The sequence below is a fragment of the Pristiophorus japonicus genome, chromosome 3 (assembly GCF_044704955.1).
Source record: "Pristiophorus japonicus isolate sPriJap1 chromosome 3, sPriJap1.hap1, whole genome shotgun sequence".
Lineage (NCBI taxonomy): Eukaryota > Metazoa > Chordata > Chondrichthyes > Pristiophoridae > Pristiophorus > Pristiophorus japonicus.
The window spans coordinates 267,195,362-267,220,869 of NC_091979.1; the positions used below are offsets into that span (position 1 = coordinate 267,195,362).

A 25,508-nucleotide genomic window follows, 5' to 3' on the forward strand; every position below is an offset into this window, starting at 1 on the left:
GACTGATGTTGATATGTCCTTACTATATAGTATAAATGCACACAAGGCCCATACTTGAGAGAAGATCACTCTGTGACCAGTTACCTTTATTACCAAGACCTCAAGTGATGAAGGTGGGTGGAGCTTCCCCTTTTATACCTGAAAGTCCAGGTTAGGAGTGTCTCCCACAAGTTCACCCCTTGTGGTCAATGTTCTCAAGGTGTACAACTTAGGTCAGCTTATACATGGGTTACAATGATAGTTCAATACATGACATCATCTCCCCCGCAAAGTCTTATTGGGATCACAGGTTAAGTCTCTCTGGTGGTTTACGCTCCCTTGTAGAGTGCCTGAGTTGGGGCTCCGGTTGTTGGGCGCTGGCCTGAGTGTCTGCTGTTTGTGGTGCTTCAGGTCTGTCCGGACTGCCCACAGTGACTGGGCTCTCCTCCACTTGGTTCCGGTGTTCGGTCACCTGTGGTGGAGTAAACTCTACGTCGTGTTCTTCCTCTGCTTCTTCTATGGGGTTGCTGAACCTCCTTTTAGTTTGATCCACGTGTTTGCGGCAGATTTGTCCATTGGTAAGTTTAACTACCAAAACCCTATTCCCCTCTTTGGTAATCACAGTGCCTGCAAGCCATTTGGGCCCTGCAGCGTAATTAAGGTCAAGAACAGGGTCATTGACATCAATACACCGCGCCCTTGCATTCCTGTCATGGTAGTCACATTGTGACTGACGCCTGCTCTCAACAATTTCTTTCATAGTAGGGTGTATAAGGGATAACCGGGTTTTGAGTGTCCTTTTCATTTGCAGCTCTGCGGGTGGAACCCCTGTGAGCGAGTGTGGTCGGGATCTATTGGCCAACAGGAGGCGTGATAAGCGGCTTTGTAGGGAACCCCCTTGGATTCTGAGCATCTCCTGTTTGATTATCTGCACTGCTCGTTCCGCCTGGCCATTTGAGGCCGGCTTGAACGATGTTGTTCTGACATGGTTAATTCCATTGCCTGCCATGAAGTCCTGGAATTCAGTGCTTGTGAAGTACGGGCCATTGTCGCTGACCAAGACATCCGGTACACCATGGGCGGCGAACATTGCCCGTAGACTTTCTACCGTGGCAGAGGATGTGCTTGAATTTAAAATGACACACTCAATCCATTTGGAGTAGGCTTCAACTACAACCAAAAACATTTTTCCCATGAAAGGACCTGAGTAGTCCACATGAATGCGTGACCATGGCTTGGCGGGCCAGGACAAGGGGCTAAGGGGGGCTTCCCTGGGTGCGTTGCCCAGCTGAGCACACGTGTTGCACCTGCGAACACAAAGCTCCAAGTCTGCATCTATCCCTGGCCACCAAACGTGTGACCTGGCAATTGCCTTCATCATGACAATGCCCGGGTACTCATTGTGAAGTTCTCTGATAAACACCTCTCTGCCCAACTGAGGCATGACTACTCGGTTTCCCCACAGTAGGCAATCGGCCTGAATTGAGAGTCCATCCTTGCGCCTATGAAATGGTTTAAATTCCTCAGGGCACGCCCTGTGCATGGCTGCCCTGTCCACATTCAGGACACATTTCTTAACTAAAGACAGTCGCAGGTCTTTATTTGTCCAGACTTTAATCTGACGGGCTGTCACAGGTGAGCCTTCGCTTTCGAAAGCTTCAACAGCCATGACCATCTCAGCATCATGCTCAGTTGCCCCCTCAGTGGTGGCTAGTGGGAATCTGCTGAGTGCATCGGCGCAGTTTTCAGTGCCTGTTCTGTGCCGAATTGTGTAGTCATAGGCAGCTAACGTAAGTGCCCACCTCTGTATATGGGCCGATGCATTCACATTTATGGCCTTGTTGTTGGCCAAAAGGGACGTTAGGGGTTTGTGATCTGTCTCCAGCTCAAATTTCCTACCAAACAGGTACTGGTGCATTTTTTTACTGCATATACACATGCTAGCGCTTCCTTTTCTACCATCCTGTAGCCCCTTTCTGCCTGCGACAGACTTCTGGAGGCAAAAGCTACCGGCTGTAACTGATAATTGGCATTCACATACTGCAACACACACCTGATCCCATAGGACGACGCATCACACGTTAAAACAAGTTTCTTACACGGGTCATATAACGTTAACAGTTTGTTGGAGCATAACAAATTGCGTGCTCTATCAAAAACCCTTTCCTGCCTGTCCCCCCCAGACCCAATCGCGACCTTTGCGTAGGAGCACGTGTAGCGGCTCTAACAGCGTGCTCAATTTGGGAGGAAAGTTACCAAAACAGTTCAGGAGCCCCAGGAATGAACACAGCTCTGTCGTGTTACGGGGTCTGGGTGCTCTCTGGATCGCTTCCGTTTTGGACACAGTAGGTCTGATCCCGACTGCTGCTATCCTCCTCCCCAGGAATTCTACCTCTGGAGCTAAGACACACTTCGCCTTTTTAAGTCGCAGCCCTACCCGGTCCAGTCTGCATAGCACCTCCTCCAGTATCGCGACCCATGATGAGGATGTCGTCTTGAAAAACCACTGTCCTTGGAATCGACTTGAGGAGGCTTTCCATATTTCGCTGAAAGATCGTGGCGGCCGAACGAATCCCGAACGGACATCTGTTATACTCAAACAACCGCTTGTGTGTCGTGGATGGTGGTCAGCTTCTTCGACTCACTTGCCAGCTCCTGGGTCATGTAAGCTGAGGTCAGGTCCAATTTTGAAAAAGGTTTGCCACCGGATAGCGTCGCAAAGAGGTCCTCTGCTCTCGGTAGCGGGTACTGGTCTTGGAGTGATACCCGATTGATAGTGGCCTTGTAATCACCACATATCCTGACCGACCCATCTGCCTTGAGCAGGCTCGCCCAGTCACTGAATTCGACTGGCGAGATGATGTCTTCTCTCAACAGGCGGTCCAATTTGCATTCTATCTTTTCCCGCATCATGAGCGGCACCGCTCTGGCCTTGTGGTGTACTGGCCTGCCGTCCGGGTTCGAACTGTTTGATACTGATCAAGGACTGGCTGGCCCCCGTGTCTAGCTCCATTAATACTGGGATGCCATTGAGGAGCACGTTCATCATTATCGGTGGCGTCCTGGTATATGAACTGTATATGTGCTCCACATGAACTTGCTGAACTTCAGCTTCCAGCGATTTCCCCCAGTATTCATTTGGCCTTGTAGGGCTTACATCGGGCCCATCCTCCTCGTACATCAACCTGGCTGCAGGCTTCCTGCACATACGCACCAAGTGACCGCTGACGTTGCAGTTTCTGCAGGTATATTGCTGATACCTGCAAGCTCTGGCTGAGTGTTTGCCGCCACACCTCCAGCATGAGCTGGAGGCCCCGTTGTTGGAAACAAAAGGTCCATTACCAATCGATCGTCTCTGACTGTCTCTGTAACTGTCCTTAAGCGCACCATTAACAGATGTTGATGGCCCCATTACTGGCCGCATTGTCCATTGCGATGGCATGAATCGCCATTCAGCTAGCCATTGTCTCTGTTGAATTCCCCCTTTGGGTTCGACTACATGCTGGGGCATGTCCGATTGCCCTTGCCTGCCTAGAGAACTGTGTGCCGCGTTAACAATGTTGACTGCCTGGTCGTTTGCCGCATTCTGGTCTCTTCCTCCCCTGAGATAAATGTCTGGGCTATCAGAGCCGCCGCTTCCAAGGTCAAGTCTTTAGTCTCAATCAGTTTCCTGAAAACCCCAGCTTGCCCAATGCCCTCAATAAAAAAGTCTCGCAGCATCTCCGCTCTGCATGCATCTGGGAACTTACATAGGCTTGCCAGTCACCAGAGATCTGCCACAAAGTATGGAACGCTTTGCCCTTCTCGCCGCCGGTGCGTGTAAAACTGCCATGTCTCGCCATGTGCATGCTGCTCGCCGGTTTAAGGTGTTCCCCGACCAACTTACTGAGCTCTTCGAATGTCTAGTCCGCTGGCTTCTCTGGCGCTAGGAGGTCCTTCATCAGGGAATACGTTCTGGATCCACAAACCGTCAGGAGATGAGCCCTGCATTTGTCGGCCGAAACCTGTCCCAACCATTCCTTAGTAACAAAACTTTGCTGTTTTCTCTCAATAAAGTCGTCCCAATACCTCTCTTCTGTGCTGCTAGTTTAAATCCCAGTTTCTCGACGCCAATGATATGTCCCTACTATATAGTATAAATGCACACGAGGCCCATACTTGAGAGAAGGTCACTCTGTGACCAGTTACCTTTATACCAAGAGCTCAAGTGATGAAGGTGGGTGGAGCTTCCCCTTTTATACCTGAAAGTCAGGTTAGTAGTGTCTCCCACAAGTTCACCCCTTGTGGTCAATGTTCTCAAGGTGTATAACTTAGGTCAGCTTATACATGGGTTACAATGATAGTTCAATACATGACAGATGTACCTTGACACCCAGGTGTCATTGCCTCTTCCCTTTTCCTAATCTGTCACCATTCAGATAATATTCTGCCTTCCTGTTTTTGCCATCGAAGTGGATAACCTCACATTTATCTAGATTATACTGCATCTGCCATGCATTTGCCCACTCACCTCACCTGTCCAAGTCACCCTGCAGCCTCTTCCTCACAGATCACACATGCAGCTTAGTGTCATCTGTAAACTTGGAAATATTACATTCAATTCCTTCGTCTAAATCATTAATGTAAATAGCTGGGTTCCCAGCACTGAACCTTGCGGTACCCCACTAGTCACTGCCTGTCATTCTGAAAAGGATGCCTTTATTCCTACTCTTTGCTTCCTGTCTGCCAACCAGTTCTCTATCCATGATGTTTCTCCCAGAACAATCTAATTCATCCATGGTATCACGTGAACCAATTTTTGGAGTGTCCTGTGGTGTTACATGGTCAACATAGATCAATCAGTATCTTTAGAATATGACAGATTACAAACACACAGACAAGATTCTAATACTTTTAGTGAATCTCTTGTGGCATGGGTTGTGGAATTGAGACGTTAAGCTAAACTGTAGTTGAACCAGGTCAATATGGAGGCGGCAGACCCGGGTCAAGATCTTTGCTGAACCTGGTCCATAGTTTGAGGCGTGTGTGAGCCAAGATTTAGGAGAGTAGGACAGATGTTGGCACATGATGTGTATACCGTAGGTGTGGACAATGGTTACAGAGTAAGGGAAAAGCTCCTTCTTCGGCTGAGCCCTGGGAGGGGCCAGGTATGGGAACAGTAAGCTTGGGCAGAAATTGCATACCGATGCAGAGCTGCAGGGTGAGTCAGGGTTATGGATTAGGAGAGGAGGCAGAGTGATTCCCGTGACTGGGGAGAGAAGGGAGAATGTAACGAAAAAGGCTATGGCCATGATTTTGCCAACCATGGCGAGTCCGGTATGGCCGGGATCTTTAGCAAGGGCTGCAGCCCACTCTCCAAGTAATTTTATGTTGATGGCGCTTGTTAATCCTGCTCAATGAGGTTCCCAATCAAATAAAAGGAAGCAGGTCTGATGACGTCAATTGATGACGTGTCATCAGCTGGTTTCCTTAAAGGGACCACGGCCAAATTGATGTTGACAATTGTGCTGTCCGTGTTCTACAGCATTGAGGTGCTGTAAACACTGACAATCACGGCACAAAGGTGCACGGTTACACCCAGGCTCTCCCATCACTCTCTCCATGTACTTATGAAGGGAGTCACAGCATGCAGGGAGGTTCTCTTCCCTTCCCATGGGCGGAAGAGACCTCCTCAGGACACCAATGCAGCCTAGTTGTACATTGCCCAGGAGGGCACAAGCAGGGATGTCATCAGGAGGACCTGACTGCAGTGGTGCAAACCTTTCAATGATTTCACTAGATCACGAAATGTTACTGCAAAGCCACACTCAACCTCATCCTGCTGTGTCACTCATCATATCTCCATCACTCGGCCTTCCCAACCCTACTCCTTCACATCCTTACTCACACCAACTTACCTTGCACCTCCACCCATTCCTCTCTCTCTACTTACATTATCACATTCCCATCTCACTAACCACTCCTCGCACTCACCCTCATCCTTGTCCAATCATACCTATTAACAACACACAAGGCTAGGCATTTGGGTCTTTTAGCCAATTTTCATGTAGAGTTTCTGTTAATGTGTTATCAAGCATTGAAATCTTTATTTTCAACACTTTGCCTTCTTGGACAGATTTGTGTGCACCTTTGGAAGTGGCGTAGTGAGTTGCAGTGAATGGTGAGACATAACGGTATCCCCCCCGCCCCCGCCTCCAATGGTGATGAATGTGAAAGGAATGGCTTGGGTTTTGCAGGGATGCTTTATGGTGCTGGTATGGGGTGGTGCCAACCTGGCACATGATGTGGCAGCCAGGGTGCACAGTGTCAAGTGAAGTGAAGGTGAGGCTATCCCTGGCCTCCCGGGAAACAATGTGGTCAGGTACTGATGCCCTGTGTCCTGTACAGCATCAGGTGATTGCAGAGAAGGTTGGTGTTGTTTTTGGTGCTACTGGTGTGCCGGGGACTATTGGTGATGGGATTGATCGTGGTGGGATTCGAAGGACCAAGGTGAGATTTTTTCAGGGGCACCGCGATGAATGGAATAGATCGCAGCTAAAGTTGAGATGAAGAAATGATCTGTCAATGGTGAGAGCGGTTGCTCCAAGGAGGTGACAGTTGATAGAGAGTTTACTCCAAACACTTTCAACCTGTATAAAGCTCAAAAGTGTATTCTGAATCCTGAAGGCTCCAGCTTCTGAAATTGGAAAGTGAACAGTTGTGAAATGGTAGCTTTTATAGCACTTTTGCAGCTGTGACCTATTCATACTCATTGAAAACCCGACCTACTTATCTGACGTGAGCCCCGAGCGCCGTGAAAGTTGTCAAAAAGCTGAAAAAATGGTAAGTAAAAGGTAAAATTGTCTTTAATTGGCTTTTAACAAGCTCTTAATGATGTAAATTGCCTCCCCTGTCGCTTGGTGTTGGGTCAGTTCAGTGCTGACAGACCTGACCCCTAGGAGACTAGCGTGGAGGCGGGTGATAACAGGGTCCTGATTCGTTGTCAATCATTTCCATTTTGACAGCTGACCCGCCTCCAAAACTGCCCTCTCGGCGCCGGCAAAATTCCGGCCGAAGACTTGCAAGGGGAAAGGGGACTAATTGGGACCTGTCATCTCCTGTCACTGCCACTGAGGTTTCCCCATACTGTACTGTAGTTTTCCACATTACTAGCAACAACTTGTATTTATGTACCAACAACTTGAACTCTGTGTCTAATTCTGCCCTCTCGAGCATCCCTGATTATAATCGTTCAACCATCAGTGGCCATGATTTCAGCTGCCTAGGCCCTAAGCTCTGGAACTCCCTGCCTAAACCTCTCCGCCTCTTTAACTCTCTTTCCTACTTTAAGACGCTCTGTAAAACCTACCACTTTGACCTGCCCTAATTTTTCCTTATGTGGCTCGGTGTCAAACTTTGTCTTGGAAGACTCCTGTGAAGTGCCTTGGGATATTTTACTACATTAAAGGCGTTATATAAATACAAGTTGTTGCTATATAAGTACAAGTTATTGCTAGCAATTAGTGATCCACCTCTCAACAATTTCTGGCATTTCATTGGTCTCCATTGTGACAAAAATAGGAATTTCTGTCTTTAGCTTGATATAATTTTAAATAGGTGGCATTTCAAATGGAAGCTGCTCCTTTGTTAGATACAAAATAGAAGACAGATGACAGTGAGGCTACAAGAGAGGAGAAATTCATTTTGATTGAGAATTAATTAAGATGAAGCTTTGATCTATGTGTGTATTGAATTGTATACTGCAAGGACTATAGCTGTTGATGGATGCTTGAACTTCAAACAATGTGTGTTTAACTATTCATTACCATTCCATGTCAAGGAGGCCTTGAGGGCGTCCTTGAAACGCCTCTTCTGCCCACCTTGGGCTTGCTTGCCGTGTAGGAGTTCCGAGTAGAGCGTTTGCTTTGGGAGGCTTTGGGGTGTGGCATCCCCACCGACACCTGGGAGTCCCTGGCCAAAGACCGCCCTAAGTGGAGGAAGAGCATCCGGGAGGGCACTGAGCACCTCGAGACTCGTCGCCGAGAGCATGCAGAAAACAAGCGCAGGCAGCAGAAGGAGCATGCGGCAAACCAGACTCCCCACCCACCCTTTCCTCCAATGACTGTCTGTCCTACCTGCAACAGAGACTGTAATTCTCATATTGGACTGTTCAGTCACCTGAGAACTCACTTTTAGAGTGCAAGTAGTCTTCCTCGATTTCGAGGCACTGCCTGTGATGATTCCATGTAATCATTTTCATATTTCGTTATTACGTTAATCACAACGGATCCATTCAAGGGATGTACATGACATTTGAATCTCTAGAGATCAGCAGTTCAAGTACACAATCACAGAGAAAAGTACTTTGGCGAGATACTAAACAACATAAAACTGCATCATGTTCAGTGCACACTTAAGGCTCATGTATTCCACATCAACATCTCATCCTGATACCTTTCAAGATTGCAGACTCTACCAAATATTAAGACGCTGAATTAATTTAGTCACAGAAACTGTTCTATTCCAAGAAATTGCAAAAAGGTGTCAGCCTTGGCTCAATGGTAGTATTTTCACGTCTGAGTCAAAGAAAGAATCATGGACTCGAGCCCCACTTGAGTATATAATCTGAGCTGACACTTCACTGCAGCACTGTTTGAAATGCTGACTTTTGGATAAAACATTAAACCGAGGCCACGTTTGCATCACAAGTGGACATAAAACATCCCATTTCACGATTCTAAAAAGAGCAGGGGAGTTGTCACGGCTTATATTTATCCCTCAATCAACATAAAACAAATTATCTGATTTTTATCACATTGCTATTTGTGGGACCTTGATCATAGAATGATACAGCACAGGAGGTCTTTGAAAGAGCTAGCCAATTGGTCCCATTCCCCTGCCCTATCCCGTATCCCTGCAAATTTTCCCCGTTCAAGTATTTATCCAATTCCCTTTTGAAAGTTATTATGAATCTGCTTCCACAGCCCTTTCAGGCAGTGCATTCCAGATCATAACAACTCATTCTCTCCTCACCTTGTCTTTGGTTCTTTGGCCAACTACCTGTAAATCTGTGTTCCCTGGTTACTGACCCTTCCACTACTAGAAATAGTTTCTCCTTATTTACTCTATCAAAACCTTTCATGATTTTGAATACCTCTAGTAAATCTCCATTTAACCTTCTCTGCCCTAAGGAGAACCCCAGTTTCTCTAATCTCTCCATGTACTGATGTCCTGTACCCTGGTAGCATTCTAGTAAATCTCCTCTGCATTGTCTCTAAGGTGTTGTCATATTTCCTAAAGTGTGGCGCCCAGAATTGGACACAATATTGCAGCTGGGGCCTAACCAGTGATTTATAAAGGTTTAGCATAACTTCTTTGCTTTTGTACTCTATGGGGGAGAAAATTGGTAGCACCCTGTTTGAGCTGTTAACTTATTAAATTTAGAAAATTTAGCGACAGGCGCAAAGGAAACTTAACTTTTTCTAAATTGGGCTTTAGCGCCGCCAGGAAGGGGGCGGTAAATCAAGCGCTAATGACCTCAGTTGGGCGCTACAGGGGCACTACCACCAGAGCGCTAACGAATTTCAGGTGACCTGCATTCAGCAATCACCCTTCAATTATTCACACTGGCTCATTCCAGCTCTTAAAGGGGAGGTTCTATCAAGCTGCAGCTGCTCATTTTCACCATTTTTCCACCTGAACTCGACCAACTAAGAGACTTCATGGTAATGGCTGCTCCCAATCCAGATCGAAGGGAGAGAGCTCGTCGGTTTAATGACGCCACATTGGAAGCATTGGTGTGGGTAGTCGAACAAAGGAGGAAATTGCCATTGCTCCAAGTCTTCAGGGCCATGTGGAGGGAAGTGGCAGAGGAGGTCTCAGCCAATAGTGTTGTCGAACGCAGCTTCACACAGTGTCATAAAAAGTTCAACAACCTCAGTCGGCTGGTCAAGGTAAGTGCATGCTTCAACAAGTTCTACATACTGGCATTTGAACCTGTCTGTGCACACTGTGCAAACCACCACTCCCCCACCAAACATCTGCAACTACTCAAACTCGCATCCTCATCTCACGCCTTGCCTACATTCACAGCTATTCAACAACGGCAGGCATATCTTCCAGACACACAGCTGGACTCTGACTCACATACATTCCTTTATTTTGCAGGCCAAGATGACCCGCAATAGGAGGGGGCAGCAGAGGACAGGTGGGGGTGAACCTCCGCTCCAGCAGCTGTCACACCTCGAGCAGCGAGTGCTGCGGCACATTGGGCAGCAGGTTGTGAGCGCCATGGCCATCGGCGACATCGACTCCGCTGGGGGCAACAACGGTATCTTTATCCCCTCCTTTTCTCATCCCCCTCACACTTGAAAGTTTTATCACTGTCCAGCTCCTGATACTGTCTCCATTCGTTGCTTCATTCCTGCCCCCTGCCCTCACCTTAACGTGAGTCTTGTGTCTTTATGCTTTCAGATAATCAGCCAGCTGATGTCCAGCCTGTCCCTGATTACCCCCCCCCGCCACCATGAGAGTGACAAAGGAGAAGAGGAGGACCCAAGCACTGTGTCATTGCATCTCTCACCCGCAGGTACCACCTCAGAGACTGGCACTATGTGTTCGTTGGAAATGAGCTTAGTAGAGGTGTAAGATATCGCCTATTGACAGATTTTAGAAGTTAGAATTAAGAAGCTTATTTTACACGTCTTTAATTAATGAATAACCTTTATGTTTGTAACTTCCTTTATATGCATTGATTGTATGTAAAACTCGCTTATAAATAATAGAAAATGGCCGATGGGTTTTAAACTGGAGGAAGGCTGAGAAGCAAAGTTTGATGGTAAATGAACCATCCAAAGTAACCAAAGCAATGTGTTGAACTTAAGGGTCATTGCAATGTGCGTGGGTTAGTACAGAATAACAAAGAACATCAGGTTCTTCTCAGCTCAGCATACCTTATCAGTAGAACGGCAGTATATCTTGAGAATGTTTAGGCTGATGGAAGGTACGGAGATTAACGGGACTGCCTAGGAGATGGAATGTACCCTTTTCAAGGTTTCAAAGCTCGGACATTGAAAACATGAGATATACCAGGACACATTTTGCTAGCTTGCCACGTTGGCACTAAAAGGGTATAAAGAAAGCAACTCTTCTACTCAGAAGGCAGAGCAAATCAAGACAACAGGAAGAAAGAATCTTCAAAAGGAAAAGAGGATAAGGAGTCAGCTCGAGAGGACGCGATTGAGAATCAGGCTGTGACTATCATTTGTGAAGTATTACTTTTTGTAACAGAACGTAATTTACTTGATAAATTTCTGTTGTTTTTACTCAATAAACCTATATTAAAAGCATTTGTTATAATCTGAACAAGAGTCTCCTAGTTTGAATTAAATATAAACCCTGAGAATAGTTGAATTGCTATAATTAGCAAAGTGGTAAAAAGCTGCTAAGTAGTTAAAAACTACAGAGGGGTCTGCACTAGCTGCTGGTGCTCCTGTTCCTCATCCTCCTCCTCCTCCTGAGGTGGTACGCCTATGCCTGGTGGCAATGGCTGTGCCCTCATGAAGGCCAAGTTGTGCAGCATGCAGCAGATGATAACGGAAAGGGACACCCACTCAGTTGAGTACTGGAGGACTCCTCCTGAGTGGTCGAGGCAATGGAACTGTTCCTTGAGCACTCCGATGGTCTGCTCAATGATGTTCCTGGTGGTAGCATGGTTCTCATTAAATGATTGCTGGGCAGGAATGTTGGGGGTGCGGAGGGGAGTCATTGATGTAAGAGAACTGCTGTGGAATACCCTAGGATGGTAAGGCTGCCTGTTGAGAGCCCGGTGGGCCCTCCTACCTCTGGCCACATTTGACACTGTTTCTCTGTGCCTCACTTGCCTCTGACAGTGATGCTGGAGCTTGAGGTCCAGTGCCAGCACAGCCCCCATGAAACAATATAAATGTTGGAGTTTCAAATCTGCCCTCAATGAAAGTCAGGAATCTTTAAGAGCCAGAACACTCCAACTGAAAATCGCTGACGTCGGTCGAAACGCCTGTCTGCCTATGTAAAACTAAGAAGGAAGCTTCATTGGCTGACTAAAACTTCAACGGATACTGGCGCCTTTAAATCTTCTTCTCTTCTTAGGCACTCCCTCAGAGTTGAAGATGACTTGCTTCCACACTAATATGAGTTCTCAGTTGACTGATGAGTCCAATGCAGGACCTACAGTCTCTGTCACAGGTGGGACAGACGGTGGTTGAAGGGACGGGTGGGTGGGGTGCTTGGGTTGTCGTGCGTTCCTTCCGCTGTTTGCGCTTGGCCTCCGTTTGCTCCCGGCGAAGAGACTCGAAGTGTTTGGCGCCTTCCCGGATGTTTCTCTTCCACTTTGAGCAGTCTTATGCCAGGGGTTCCCAGGTGTCAGTGGGGATGTTGCATTTTTTCAAGGAGGCTTTGAGGGTGTCCTTGAAGCGTTTCCTCTGCCCACCTGGGACTCGCTTGCCGTGTCGGACCTGTGAGTAGAGCGCTTGTTTTGGGAGTCTAGTATCGGGCATGCGGACGATGTGGCCCATCCATCGGAGCTGATTGAGCATGGTCAATGCTTCGATGCTGGGGACGTTGGCCTGAGCAAGATCACTTACATTGGTGCGCCTATCCTACCAATGCCTTTAAATAGTGCTCTTCCAACCAACATCCGACTGAAACCCGACTGCTGAAGCTGTCGTTGTTAGCGCCAGGTGCTAAACCCGGGGGGGTTAAGGTCCAATTTTTGTTCCGGGTCTTTGTGCATGGTGATGACGTCAGCATTGCCGGTTGCAACCAAGCAGGGTGCTACGTGTTACCGCCACCGCAAAGCCCTCGCCGAATTTAACGGGAGGCGCTGTTCTTGCCACGCCCGGTCGCAAGCTGATTTGCGGCCTGTTAGCGCCTCCCGGGGGCACAAAGCAGCCCAACTTCTCCCACTATGCCTCTGTTTATGAAGTGGTACTAAGTCAATGATGTGGTACTTTATCAAATGTCTTTTGAAATTACATACACACACACATCATCAACTACCTTCATCAACCCTCTCCATTACTTTATCAAAGAACTCGATCAAATTAGACAAACATGATTTGTATTTAACAAATTTGTGCTGGCTGTCATTTATTAATGCATAGTTTTCCAAATGACAAATAATTTTGTCTTAAATTTCTCTAAAATTCTTCCCACCGCTGATGTTTGGCTGACTGGATTGTAGATGCTGCGTTTATCTCTCTCTCTCTTTTTGAACAGGGGTGTAACATTTGTAATCCTTCAGTCCTCCAGCACTGCTCCCATATCTATGGATGATTGGAAGATTGTGGCCAGAGACTTTGCTATCTCCCTCAGCAATCTAGGATGCACACCATCCAGATTGGGTGACTTTTCTGTACCTCCAACCTTTTAAGTACCATCCTGATCTATTTTTATCCTATACAATTTCTCTACTACCTCCTCCTTTACTGTGGCATTGGCAGCATCCTCTTCTTTAGTGAAGACAGATGTAAAGTACTCATTTAGTACTTCAGCCATGCCCTCTGCCTCCACAAGATCTTATTTTTGTTTCTTAATCGGTCCCACCCTTCTTTTGACTACCATTTTACTATTTATATACTGATAAAATACTTTTGGGTTCCCTTTTATGTTACCCGCTAATCTATTCTCATATGCTCTCTTTGCCCCTCTTATTTCCTTTTTCAGTTCTACTCAGTTGATGTGTGCAAATTGGCTGCCGTGTTTCCCTATATTACAACAGCAACAACACTTCAAAAGTACTTCATTGGCTGTAAAGAGCTTTGAAATATCCTGAAGGTGTGAAAGGTGTTATATCAAGTTCTTTCTTTCTGTATTATGTAGTATCTTGCCTACATTTCTGCTTCTGTGATTATATACCATTTTATTTATATAGAAATTTTGATGGTAGATCAGTTTGGTGTGACAGATCCAAATCAAAGTGTGTATAATGGCACCCATGATAGGTATGAGGGTAAGTAAGGCAACAATTCTCAAATAGCCAATCAGGAAGTTGGAAACTCTCTTGGAAATCCAAACACCACAATGGCACACAGATCCCCCAAATCCTATTACTTGCAGGTGAGTGCTTCTTTAAATAGTGCTTCCAGTGGCTCCGAGAGACCAATCCAGCTAAGTTTTACCACACAAAATTTGATGGAGATGCCCACCAGATTCAAGTCAGTACTCCAGAATGCATGCAAATCGGGGTCCTATAATGTTAGTGTCCAAATCCCATCGGACCACGATTTGCACGTGTTCTTGAGTTTCCTGCCCGTTTCTGGTAGGCGCTTTGACCGCATAAAAAAAGTTGTGTGGTTAAAATAATGGTCTGGGGGAAAGCAGCAGGATTGGGAAGATAGGTACTCTGAAGCGATCGTAACTTCACGACCGGCAGGATAGATCTAAATTGCCTCTTTAATGTACACCACAAACACATGTCATTTCATTATGAAAATACATGATCTCAGTAACCATAGGGCTAGAAATTGATCAGCCTACCGCCGTGTTTCTCGGCAGTATTTCCTTGTTTTGGGCGGTCTTTCATTCATTGGGAATTTCACCAGGGCCTCACGCCGACGGTTTTGAAATACGTGCAACGCTAGGAAAACCGCTCCCACCCGAGTTTGGTGGGAGCGGTGATCCGTACTTCAGCAAAAAAAATGTCCAGTCGGACCAACCTTTCAATGGACGGTAGGTATGAAACTCTGCAAAAAAAGGTAGAATTTTTTTTAAATTCTTTTGCAGCGATTCAGTTAAAAAGGTTCCTTTGAATGTTTTCCAATGTTTTATTTTATGAAAAAATACTTTTCGTGTTTTCCCCCCTCCCTAGGCCGACTCTAACCTTGGACTATATTTGACCAGGACTGCCGAGAATCCACGTGCAACACCCATTTTACCCGCCGGGCGTTTTTTTTCTATTTTTTGATCAATTTTCCGCCGGCGTTAATTGCAGAATCTTAGTGTTTTTTTGTGCAGTAAATGGCGGTGGCCGTCTTTGATCAATTTCTAGCCCATAGATTCTTAATGAGGCAGAGCTCTAATAAGAACATAAGAAATAGGAGCAGGAGTAGGTCATACAGCCCCTCGAGTCCGCTCCGCCATTCAACACGATCATGGCTGATCCGATCATGGACTCAGGTCCACTTCCCTGCCCGCTCCCCATAACCCCTTATTCCCTTATCATTTAAGAAACTGTCTATTTCTGTCTTAAATTTATTCAATGTCCCAGCTCTTTAAGGCAGCAAATCCCACAGATCCACAACCCACTGAGAGAAGAAATTTCTCCTCACCTCAGTTTTAAATGGGCGGCCCCTTATTCTAAGATCATGCCCTCTAGTTCTCGTCTCTCCTATCAGTGGAAACATCCTCTCTACATCCACCTGGTCAAGCCCCCTCATAATCTTATGCGTTTCGATAAGATCACCTCTCATTCTTCTGAAATTCCAATGAGTAGAGGCCCAACCTACTCAAGCTTTCCTCATAAGTCAATCCCTTCATCTCCGGAATCAACCTTGTGAACCTTCTCTGAACTGCCTCCAAAGCAAGTATATCTTTTTGTAAATATAGGAATATAGGAATAAAATTCCTCCTTTCTCTGCAAAATGCTTGATTACCACTATATTTTTCTCTCATATTTGAACCGTTAATTAAAAGACAGTTGATTTTGCAATATGCAATTCCTATGGATAAACATTTTGTCAGCAGTATTGGACAGTTGCCAGCCAATCGTGATGCACCTGCCTGTGATCCTTTGCTGCTTCTGAAGCAGTCAACAAGCCAGCTAAATGGTAAAATGTCAGAAAGTTTATTCATTCAGCTGTGGAGTGAGCAACTGTAGCAGGAACTAGGTGAACGTCGGCAAAGGAAATCCGGATTTACACAGAGTGCACTCAGCCCCCCATTGGCAGTCCTCGCCCCTCTCAAGATGGTTTTGAAATGCTGCACAAATATAGTTATTGGGCCAGAAATTGCTGGAAAAATAATAGTGAATTAATGCCACTCATCAGAATGAGTTTGTAAAATAAAATGAGCAAAGAAGTTATGCCATGAGTTCCGATTCCACACATCATCATAGGCAGTCCCTCGAAATCGAGGAAGACTTGCTTCCACTCCCAAAGTGAGTTCTTTGGTAGTTGAATTGCTGGGCGATTAGACATTAACCTCGCCAAAACCGCAAACAATTGCAACCTTGCCCTCAGCCTCCCCATTGAAATTAATTGTGTGTCGTGAAATTGTTAGATTTATGTTGTTAATGTGAATGAATTTTGCCGCAGCCATTTAGGCTGATGATTCATGTCGTAAGGACCCTGTTAATGACGTGATTTATGGTCCTGACATGACACTCAACCTTGGAGGCCGAGAAAGGGAACTGTGAAGCTGTTCATAATAAAAACAGAAAATGCTGGAAATCTCAGTGGGTCAGGCAGCATCTGTGGAGAGAAACAAAGTTAACTTTGGTCTTTCGTCAGAACTGAGAAAATTCGAGAAGAAGAGGACTTGATCTCAAACTTTTCCAGTTCTGACGAAGAGTCACAGACCTGAAACATTAACTTTGTTTCTCTCCACAGATGTTGCTCGACCTGCTGAGATTTCCAGCGTTTTCTGTTTTTATTTCAGATTCCAGCATCCGCAGTATTTTGCTTTTGAATGAAGCTGTTGAGTCTCACTTCAGTAGAAAACGAATGGTTCCAATCGGTTTTTAAAACTTTTTATCTGTCTTGGCAGTATTTTTGTGCCAGCCTTGCCATCCACACCCCTGTTCGTGTCGGAAGACAGTCAATTTCAGGATGCTGAGCAGTCTTGACACTCCAAAAAGCAACAAGATAGATTTCTTTCAGAAAATAAAGTTTGGGATACAATATATAAGTAATTTGAGACATGACATGGTAAGTGTAGTATGCTTTGGAGGAAAAGTGACCTCGGACCTATGGTTCCCAAAGCTCTCCACCACTGGGGTTTTGCGCGTGCCATTTCTGGGTTTGTTGTAGACTAATTGATAGAGATTAATTGCTATGATTAGTCAACTGACATTGTATCATGTGACTACCAGGATGGCAGAAGGCAAACTGGATGGACCTTTTGCGTTTAGCATTTCCTATGTTCGCACGAAAGCAGTCCAACAGTTCCTGATCATGGTGGACAGGACCGCTGGTTCTATACTTCATGGGTCCTCAAAGCCTCCCTGATAAAGTGCAACATCCCCACCGACACTTGGGAGTCCCTGGCCAAAGACCGCCCTAAGTGGAGGAAGTGCATCCAGGAGGGTGCTGAGCACCTCGAGTCTCATCGCCGAGAGCGTGCAGAAATTAAGCGCAGGCAGCGAAAAGAGCGTGCGGCAAACCAGCCCCACCCACCCCTTCCCTCAACGACTATCTGTCCCACCTGTGACAGAGTCTGTGGCTCTCGTATTGGACTGTTCAGTCACCAAAGAACTCACTTCAGGAGTGGAAGCAAGTCTTCCTCGATTCCGAGGGACTGCTTATGATGATGATGAGTTCATGGGTTAAGGATGTTTATACATCTCACACACCTATGCTGCCATTAACTCATTAACTTCTCAAGGACCAATACACAATTGGGTTACAATTTCCTCTTCTTCTGCTTGTTCTTTCAAATGCATTTCTTACTTTTCCTTTCTGTATCTTTTTTCTCTCTTTTAACCCACACTCTTTCTTTCCCTCTCTTTATTTCTCTACTTTGACACTAATTCACCCTATTTCCTGCTCCACCATCTGCTCTGTTTCTTTCTCTATCCTTGCTTTCATTGGTTATGGAGATCGACCGTTGGGCACTATGTTCATGAGGCTCCAGATGTGACATTGACATTACTGTGCCATTATCGCTTCGATGTTCCAGCAACTTGTGTCACAAATATAGAGTGGTCTGAACGGTGAGGTAAAAAGACCAATTAATGTCACTCAATGCAAGATACGCCATTGCAGCAATTTGTAGCCCATAATATATATGTTAATTTTTTTTGACAATGTTAACAGTTTCAAGATAGCAGCCTAGTCAAACTTTTTTGGTGTACTACAATATTCTTACATTTAATATTTTTAAGTTGTGTATTCATTTTCCAGTTAAACAAAAAGAAAGACGTGCATTTATATAGTGCCTTTCACGACCACCGGACGTCTCAAAGTGCTTTACAGCCAATGAAGTACTTTTTGGAGTGTAGTCACTGCAGTAATGTAGGAAACATGCAGCAGGCTCTCGCAAACAGCAATATGATAATGACCAGTTAATCTGTCTTTTTGTTATGTTGATTGAAGGATAAATATTGGTCAGGACACCAGGAATAACTCCCCTGCTCTTCTTTGAAATAGTGCTGTCCCACCTGAGAGAGCAGACAGGGCCTTGGTTTAACGTCACATCACCTCTGACAGTGCAGCACTCCACTAGAGTGCCCACCTAGAATTTTGTGCTCAAGTTCCTGGAGCGGGATTTGAACCCACAACCTTCTGACTCAGAGGCAAGGTGTAGTACCCACTGAGCCACTGGCTGACAGACAAAGGTTCTAAGTATAACACCGATGTGCATTTTATATAATGCGCCATTAGGTCACTGTGGCACAGATGCAAATTAAAAGAAAAAATATTATCCTAACCCCTAAAGTTTGATGGAACATTCTTAGAACAATTTTTATTTGCTGTTATCCTACTTGTTAAGTGGTTTCACCTCAACTGCAATATGCTTCCACTGTTAATGTATCTGATACCATGATATGGAGATCAGGCTTCAAAATGTGTACTATCTTTAAATTGTCAAAAATGTTGTGACTAGAAAATCGTAAAAAGGAATATTATATGGATGGGATACCAGAATTTTGCACTATGTCTGTATGCAGTTTCAATATTCATGAAATAACTTTTGAATTGAGTATAATCAATTGTGGATGAAACCGTTTGGCACCGTTACCTGCTTGGTATCCTGCACAATATCTCTCTGCATCTTGATCAGCCTCTCCTTATATTCTATACAATCTACTCCAGTTAATTCAAAGTTGTTTAATTCAAATTGCCTGTTACTTTGGCTTGAAATTATATAAGAAAACATGTACTGTTTTAATACAATTGCTTAAATTTGAACTACTCGATAAGTTACATTTTTTCCAAGCAAAACAGTGACTTTGAATTAAGAGGATTAGACTACACAGTTTTGACAATAGGTATTAAAAAATCCTCACACAAAGAAATGCAGAAGTATGAAATCTCACAATTTAAATTCTGAATCTTCTTTCTTTAACTTCTCATATGAATTTTCCATGCCTATTTGATGCACTACTATGCATGACCATATCTAATATTATAAACACTGCCATTGCACCTTTATGGTGCATTGCAACATGTACCATTTTCCTTTGCCTCACTGAACATAGCAAAGCAATATTCGTTCTGGGCAAATGTTCCAAGGAGTGAAAGTTCAGGAACGATTGAGCAACTATTTTGAGAAAGCAGTGACCCAAGTCTCTTCTGAAAGCACAAAACAATCAATGTCACAATGAAGAAATATGGGTGCTGAATCTGTCATCTTGCTCTGTAATAATTGTTATTTATGTGTATTATTGTATATATTCAAATATTATCATCAAAAATTATATCTTTGAGAAGAGCACCTTCTGCAAATCATGGTAAACTTTAAGTTCCTTGTAAATCTTTGGTCTATTTCTTTGGTGGTACCTTACTTGTATTTTATTTTAAATCTTAGTGTGTAATGTCCTCATTCATTCATTGAACTGCCCTCTATTTAGCATTTTTATGAAAGGACTGGAGCCAAATAAAACATGGATGATACAGAAGCTAATCTGATCCCCTGAAGAAAGGATCAGCTATGATGGAAGATCTTATTCTATTGTGTTCCGTTTAACACAAATATATTAAGTAAATATTTTTAATGAAATAATTGAACATAAATATAAAAAAATATTATAAATATTAAATCTGATTATAAAGTCAGAGTTACAAATCTAATAAGTTCAAACATTGAATGTTATACTCACTGTCTTATTCCTGTTACAAATTAAGAATCTGAACATAAAACATTCAAGTATTGGCTGGCTTAATTTTTATGAACTTGTTTTTATAACTTGTGACTTCTTGAAGCTGCCCAAGCAGGAACGGACCAGAATAACATAGCCAGTAAAATATATTTACAATTGGCACCAAAGGCAATAAGAATTATTGTATTTTTGTTTTATTTAGAATCTTGAGCACATTTTGACAGTATTACAATTGAGAAGAACATAGATTGATGGTTTATATTCTGAAACCAATACGCACCACTTAAGCCTAATTCTCTGCCCCTCTTATTACATTGAAATTCATTGAGATCTTATGTAAAAAGGACTTCAGAAATAACTATAAATTAGCAATTAACATCAAACAAATGGTTAACACTCATGCCATTTTTCTTGACTATTTCACCAACCTCCACCCCCTCCCCGAATTTGCATTTACGTAGCACCTTTCACAACTTAAGCACATCCCAAAGCACTTCATAGCTAATGAATTACTTTTGAAGTACAGTCACTGTTATAATGTAGGGAAATGTGGCAGCCAATTTGAACACAGCAAGATTCCACAAATAGCAATGAGATAATAACCAGATAATCTGTTTTAATAATATTAATTGAGAGATAAATATTGGTCAGGACACCAAAAGAGCTCCCCTGCTCTTCTTCAGATAGTGTAATGTGATCTTTCCTGTCTACCTGAGAGTGCAGATGGAGCCTCAGTTTAACACTGCATCTGAAAGACTGCGCTGAAGTGTCAGCCGAGATTATGCGCTCAAATCTCTGGAGTAAGGCTTAAACTGGTGACCTTTGAGTCAGAGGAAAGATTGCTATCACTGAGCTATGGTTGGTCTTTAATCCTCTAAGGATGTCAGTGCTATGGTATTTCAGCACCAAACAAAATAGCACACCACCTTTTTTTGTTTATTCTGAGCTTACACTAAATTATTAGCTGTTTTGTGGTTCTCAGTTTTTCTAGTTCCATTTATAGGATGCAAATGCATCCCCTAATATTACAGATTTTATTTTTATCAGCCAGGTTGACTGTGTAACTCACAAGTGACAACATTATAAGTGAGTAATGGTTCATCTCAAGTGTGCAGATATAACTGGTCACAGAGACATTCAATATTTATTTATAAGCGTAATTACTTTACAAAGCTTTTGTGTTAGACCAACAAACCTAATGAAACTAATGACATTTACTGATTCAACATAATATCAGTAATATAGAATTACAAATTATATCTCTTTATTGTTGAGGCCACTTGGGTGTTATGATATATAATATTCACCAATACAAAGATGAGCGCTGTATGTTATAAATAGAATTGTTATTTTCTCTTGTGCAGCTGACCGACCTAGTTGGAATTACAGGCTATTTCATATGTAGAAATGTAAAGTATATATTTCAAAAAAATCCATTATCGTTTCGATTTCTTACGTTTGTCATATTTTCCAGGTTTCAAAAATATTTTTGTCAAGTTTTTTTTAAATCACAGGAGCAGAGTTGATTATTGACTATGAGCGGGTGAAGTCATTATGATATGAAAAAATATTTAATAAGCAGGGAAATAATATAGGTGCTATGTGTGTTGAAGCACTCAAACCTAATGTAAAAAAGGATGTCACGGCTTAGTGAAGCACTCAAATGCAGAAGATGAAAGGTTGGTGAAGCACCAAAATCTGTAATGTAAGATGGTGGCATGGTATGTTCAAGCACCCAAGTCTAATGTGAAAAGGTGGTGCAGTGTGCTGAAGCAGTCAGATCTAATGTGAAAGGGTGGTGCAGTAATTTGAAGCTCTCAAATTCATAAGCTGAAAGGATTGTGCTGTACGCAGAAGCACTCAGATCTAAAGTGAAAGAGTAGTGTGGTGTGTTGAAGGTCTGGAAAGATGCTATAGTATGAAGCATTTAAAACTAATGTGAAAGGGTGATTCAGTATGCTGAAGGTCTCAAATGCAGAATAACTATTAGTTCATGCTTCCCTGTATAGAATAGTCTCCACCAGTAACAGGAAACCCCCAATAGGAGGCACCACCAGCATTAAAATATATTCTTCATCTTTCTCACACAATCGTATTTGCTCTGTCGTCAAGGCACAATGCATTTATTTTCCTGTGGGATGTTTTCGGGCAATGTTTGATATCTGCAAACTGCAGCTGCACTAATTGCATTCTACTTTATACCTGATGAGGGAGTAGCACTGCAAGACATTAAATGCGTTAGGTGAATGCTGAAAAACAAAAGACTCAGAGCAAAAATAATTCTAGTCAAGCAAGTCCCCACTCAAGAGTTTGAAATTAGTTTAAATCTAAGTTTAGGTGGAACAAAAATGAGAATGAAAACACATTTTACTTTCGAGGTAATTTGCATGAATAATGATACTAATTATCTTTATTAAATATTTACTTTGAAATTTGGCTGCTGATCAACAGATGTGTTGCACCACACATCATACTTTATAGCTGATACACTATAAATTATATTACACCTACAGGACTGTCAATGGAGCACAATAATCACACTAGGGCAAGCCTTACTGTTGCCATTAGGATTGCTACACATTGCAACTTGCTCATTGCAAACTGACAATTTACTTCTTCAGAAACCTACAAGTTAATATTGCTGGACGCCTCCCGAGCACCTGTGTAAATAACATGTAAAAGATGGTGGCTCAAAATGACAGTCGGGATAACCACGAGCAAACATTAACCTTCACAGTTACCAAGTAATAATTAGAGCTTTTGTCAGAAATGCAACAGAATCTAGTCATCAAAAAGGATTTAAAATCACTTTTTACAGCTTCCCCCAGCAAAATATGTCAGAGGAGCTAAAGGAAATGCAGATTAGGACAGCAGAGGACCCTTCTGTGCGCTTTGCAGCATGCAGTTGCTACACACCAGCCTACCTCCCAGTTTAAAGCCGGAGGGGGGTGGTGGTTTAGAGGTACAGGTATCCTGTTGCAGACACCGACTCTCACTCCCAACTACGGAGTATTAAGCAGCCAGATCTTAGGGTGAAGACACACTGAAAGTAAAGATTAAAGGTTGAGTTCGTGTTTAAAGAACAGGCCGTGTGGGTAATGATCTGAAGAAAATGGGAAAGGATGGAGTGTGATGAATGGGCGGGGGGACAGAAAGTAGAAATAGCCACTGAAAGCAAAATAGGTGGACTGGAAATAGAAAATAGAAAAAAAGACAATGCAATGAAGTAATGGGTGTAATTGGGAGGGAACAAGAAAACAAAATACACTACTTAACACACCTTGGAATTCGAATGCTGACAGTTGAGTTTGCCTTAGAAATAAAACGCTAATCGGGTTAATACAGTTCCACTTACACAAAGACTCCAAACAGGAAAACTCTCATGCCGACCTCTATGGCCAGATCCCGCATGCTCTTTCTCCGTGGTTCCTTGGGAGAGAACTGCATGACTGAAGTGGCGATTGTTTGTAAATAGCTGAGGTTGTTATCCCCAACTGAACAGGAAGAAGTTGCCCGGCCTGAAATGCCAGCGGGCTTCAGCTCTCGGGGAAGGGCTGGCAGGCTGCGGGCTGGTGGGTTGGTAGCTGGGCGCCCGAGGCACTGGGCTCCGAAAGCCAGTCAGCCGCCTCACCAAGTCGCTGGAGAGCGTTGCATTTCTGCTCCCTCTGTCTTCGGCAAACTCGTCCCGCGACGGTAGTGTACGCGATCGATCAGGTGAGTCGGTGTGTGTGGGGGCTGGGGGGAGCTACTTTCCCTGCTGTCGGGCACCCAGAGCCAGGTGATGCTCGGATGCCTTGTCTCCGGCTCGCTGCCCTTCTTAAAGCGAGACTGGGCTCGGGAAGAAGCTCCTGTTTTGGAAGTAACTAACGCGCCTTGAAACTAGCACACGGCAAAAAGCTGCGGCTCCGCAATCCAAGACATCTTTTTTTCTCAAGCACCTCACCACTGACGATCGGCACGTTCACCCAATTAGTTAACCAGAAACTGATACATCATCTGCATCCACCAACCCTCCCCCGCTCAATTCAGGATATGTTTTATTTATTTTAACACACGGGTCATTTCTGTGAATTTCTTCTGGGGAGGAGGAGGAGCAGGAGCAGTTCTTATGCAGTAAAAGCAAGAATACACATGCCGAGCGAGTGGTCCATGGTTCCTGCCCGCTGCCGCGAACATCTCGTTTGAAATTCAGGCTGGTTAAGAGCATTCACAGCTTGTTTTGTTGCGTTTGGTTTATGGTTTGCACCTTTTGATGTGCCAGCCGGAACATTCCTGAGTTCCCACACAGCTCTTTGGTTAGAAGTGGAGGTGTTGGAGAAAGGATAATCTTTGACCCCCTTTTTGTTTCTGAAATTCAACTTACATCAAACAAAAAGTTTCTGGCGATTAAAGATTTCAATGCACAGAAGTGTTGCTAGAAGGACAGACTGTGCACCGTGTTTATCAAGTCGGGGTTATCACATCAGCAACATATCCAGTCTATTTTAAAGAAACCAGGCTGTAGACAATTTGCTAATGTTTTTAAACTATCTTAAACACACGAGCTATAGCATTGCACATGGTAGAGCATTCACCATCCATTGGCACCACACACTCTCTCATCGGACTGTCTTCAGTCCTCATTGAGGTGGGCATCTGCCTGCCAGTGTTTAGACTGGCTTATTGCATGTGGTGAACAGACCGTGGGGACAAGGCTCCCTCGGTTGGCATTAATTAAGTTCATAAATGCCCACATAGGTTTAACAGCAGGATCATTTACACTGCCGAATTCAAAGTATATATCAATTATTGGGTGTGGATCCAATTATTTAAGTCACACTGCAAATTCTGAACTTTGCATTGTACTTTGTAGGTATAAACCAGTCCTTAATCTGCAAACCAGGCTTTCATGTTCAAAACTAGACCAGAGTTGATGCAATTGAGGACTTCTTAAAATGTATTTCTGAATGTGTAAGTTATCAATATAGCCTCCTCACCATTCTGATGTATGAGGACGCATTTTCCTGTCTATATGGAATGCTTACCGCAATCTGTGTAATGAACCAACTTCACATTATTAGTACATTATTCTTAATTTACATATCAGATATGATGCCACTGTTACATTCATACATATTACTGTTATAATAGATTATTATTACATCACAATATTTTGAAATTAGGATCTTGCAATTGGTCTGTCAGTGGTCTGATGAAGCAGGCAAATACCCACCTGCAGTGACCTCTGGGTTGGGAGTTGGGGAGGGGGTGATGGTATGACCGTTACTTTTGGCTGGCAGATCTACTGATTTATTGTAGCAGCTCCTCCTGTACATGTCCTGTATTCCAGAAAAGGCCTTATGGAAAATCTGCCCAAAGCTGAAAGGTTTTCTTGTCACTTGATATCACTCCTTCCATAGTTGACTCTTCGAATGTACTTTTTTCCCTTCATGCAGGAGATGGAAATATTTGACAACCATGTCATTTTTTAGCACCTCTAGGGTTTTCAGTATGCTTTGAGCCCTCATTGTATTTCACTTTCCTCTTTGTTAAT

At 43.8% G+C, this 25,508-nt stretch overlaps 1 protein-coding gene across 1 annotated transcript in view; it reads right to left on the bottom strand.

Annotated features, from left to right (window-relative positions):
- The window catches only part of plpp4 (phospholipid phosphatase 4), a 418,453-nt gene extending 395,031 nt beyond the window's left edge, over positions 1 to 23,422 (bottom strand). Inside the window, exon 1 of the mRNA XM_070874999.1 lies at positions 23,331 to 23,422. Within this exon, the coding sequence (XP_070731100.1) occupies positions 23,331 to 23,422 (92 nt within the window). The remainder of the gene's footprint in view (positions 1 to 23,330) is intronic.
- Positions 23,423 to 25,508: the final 2,086 nt, after the last annotated feature.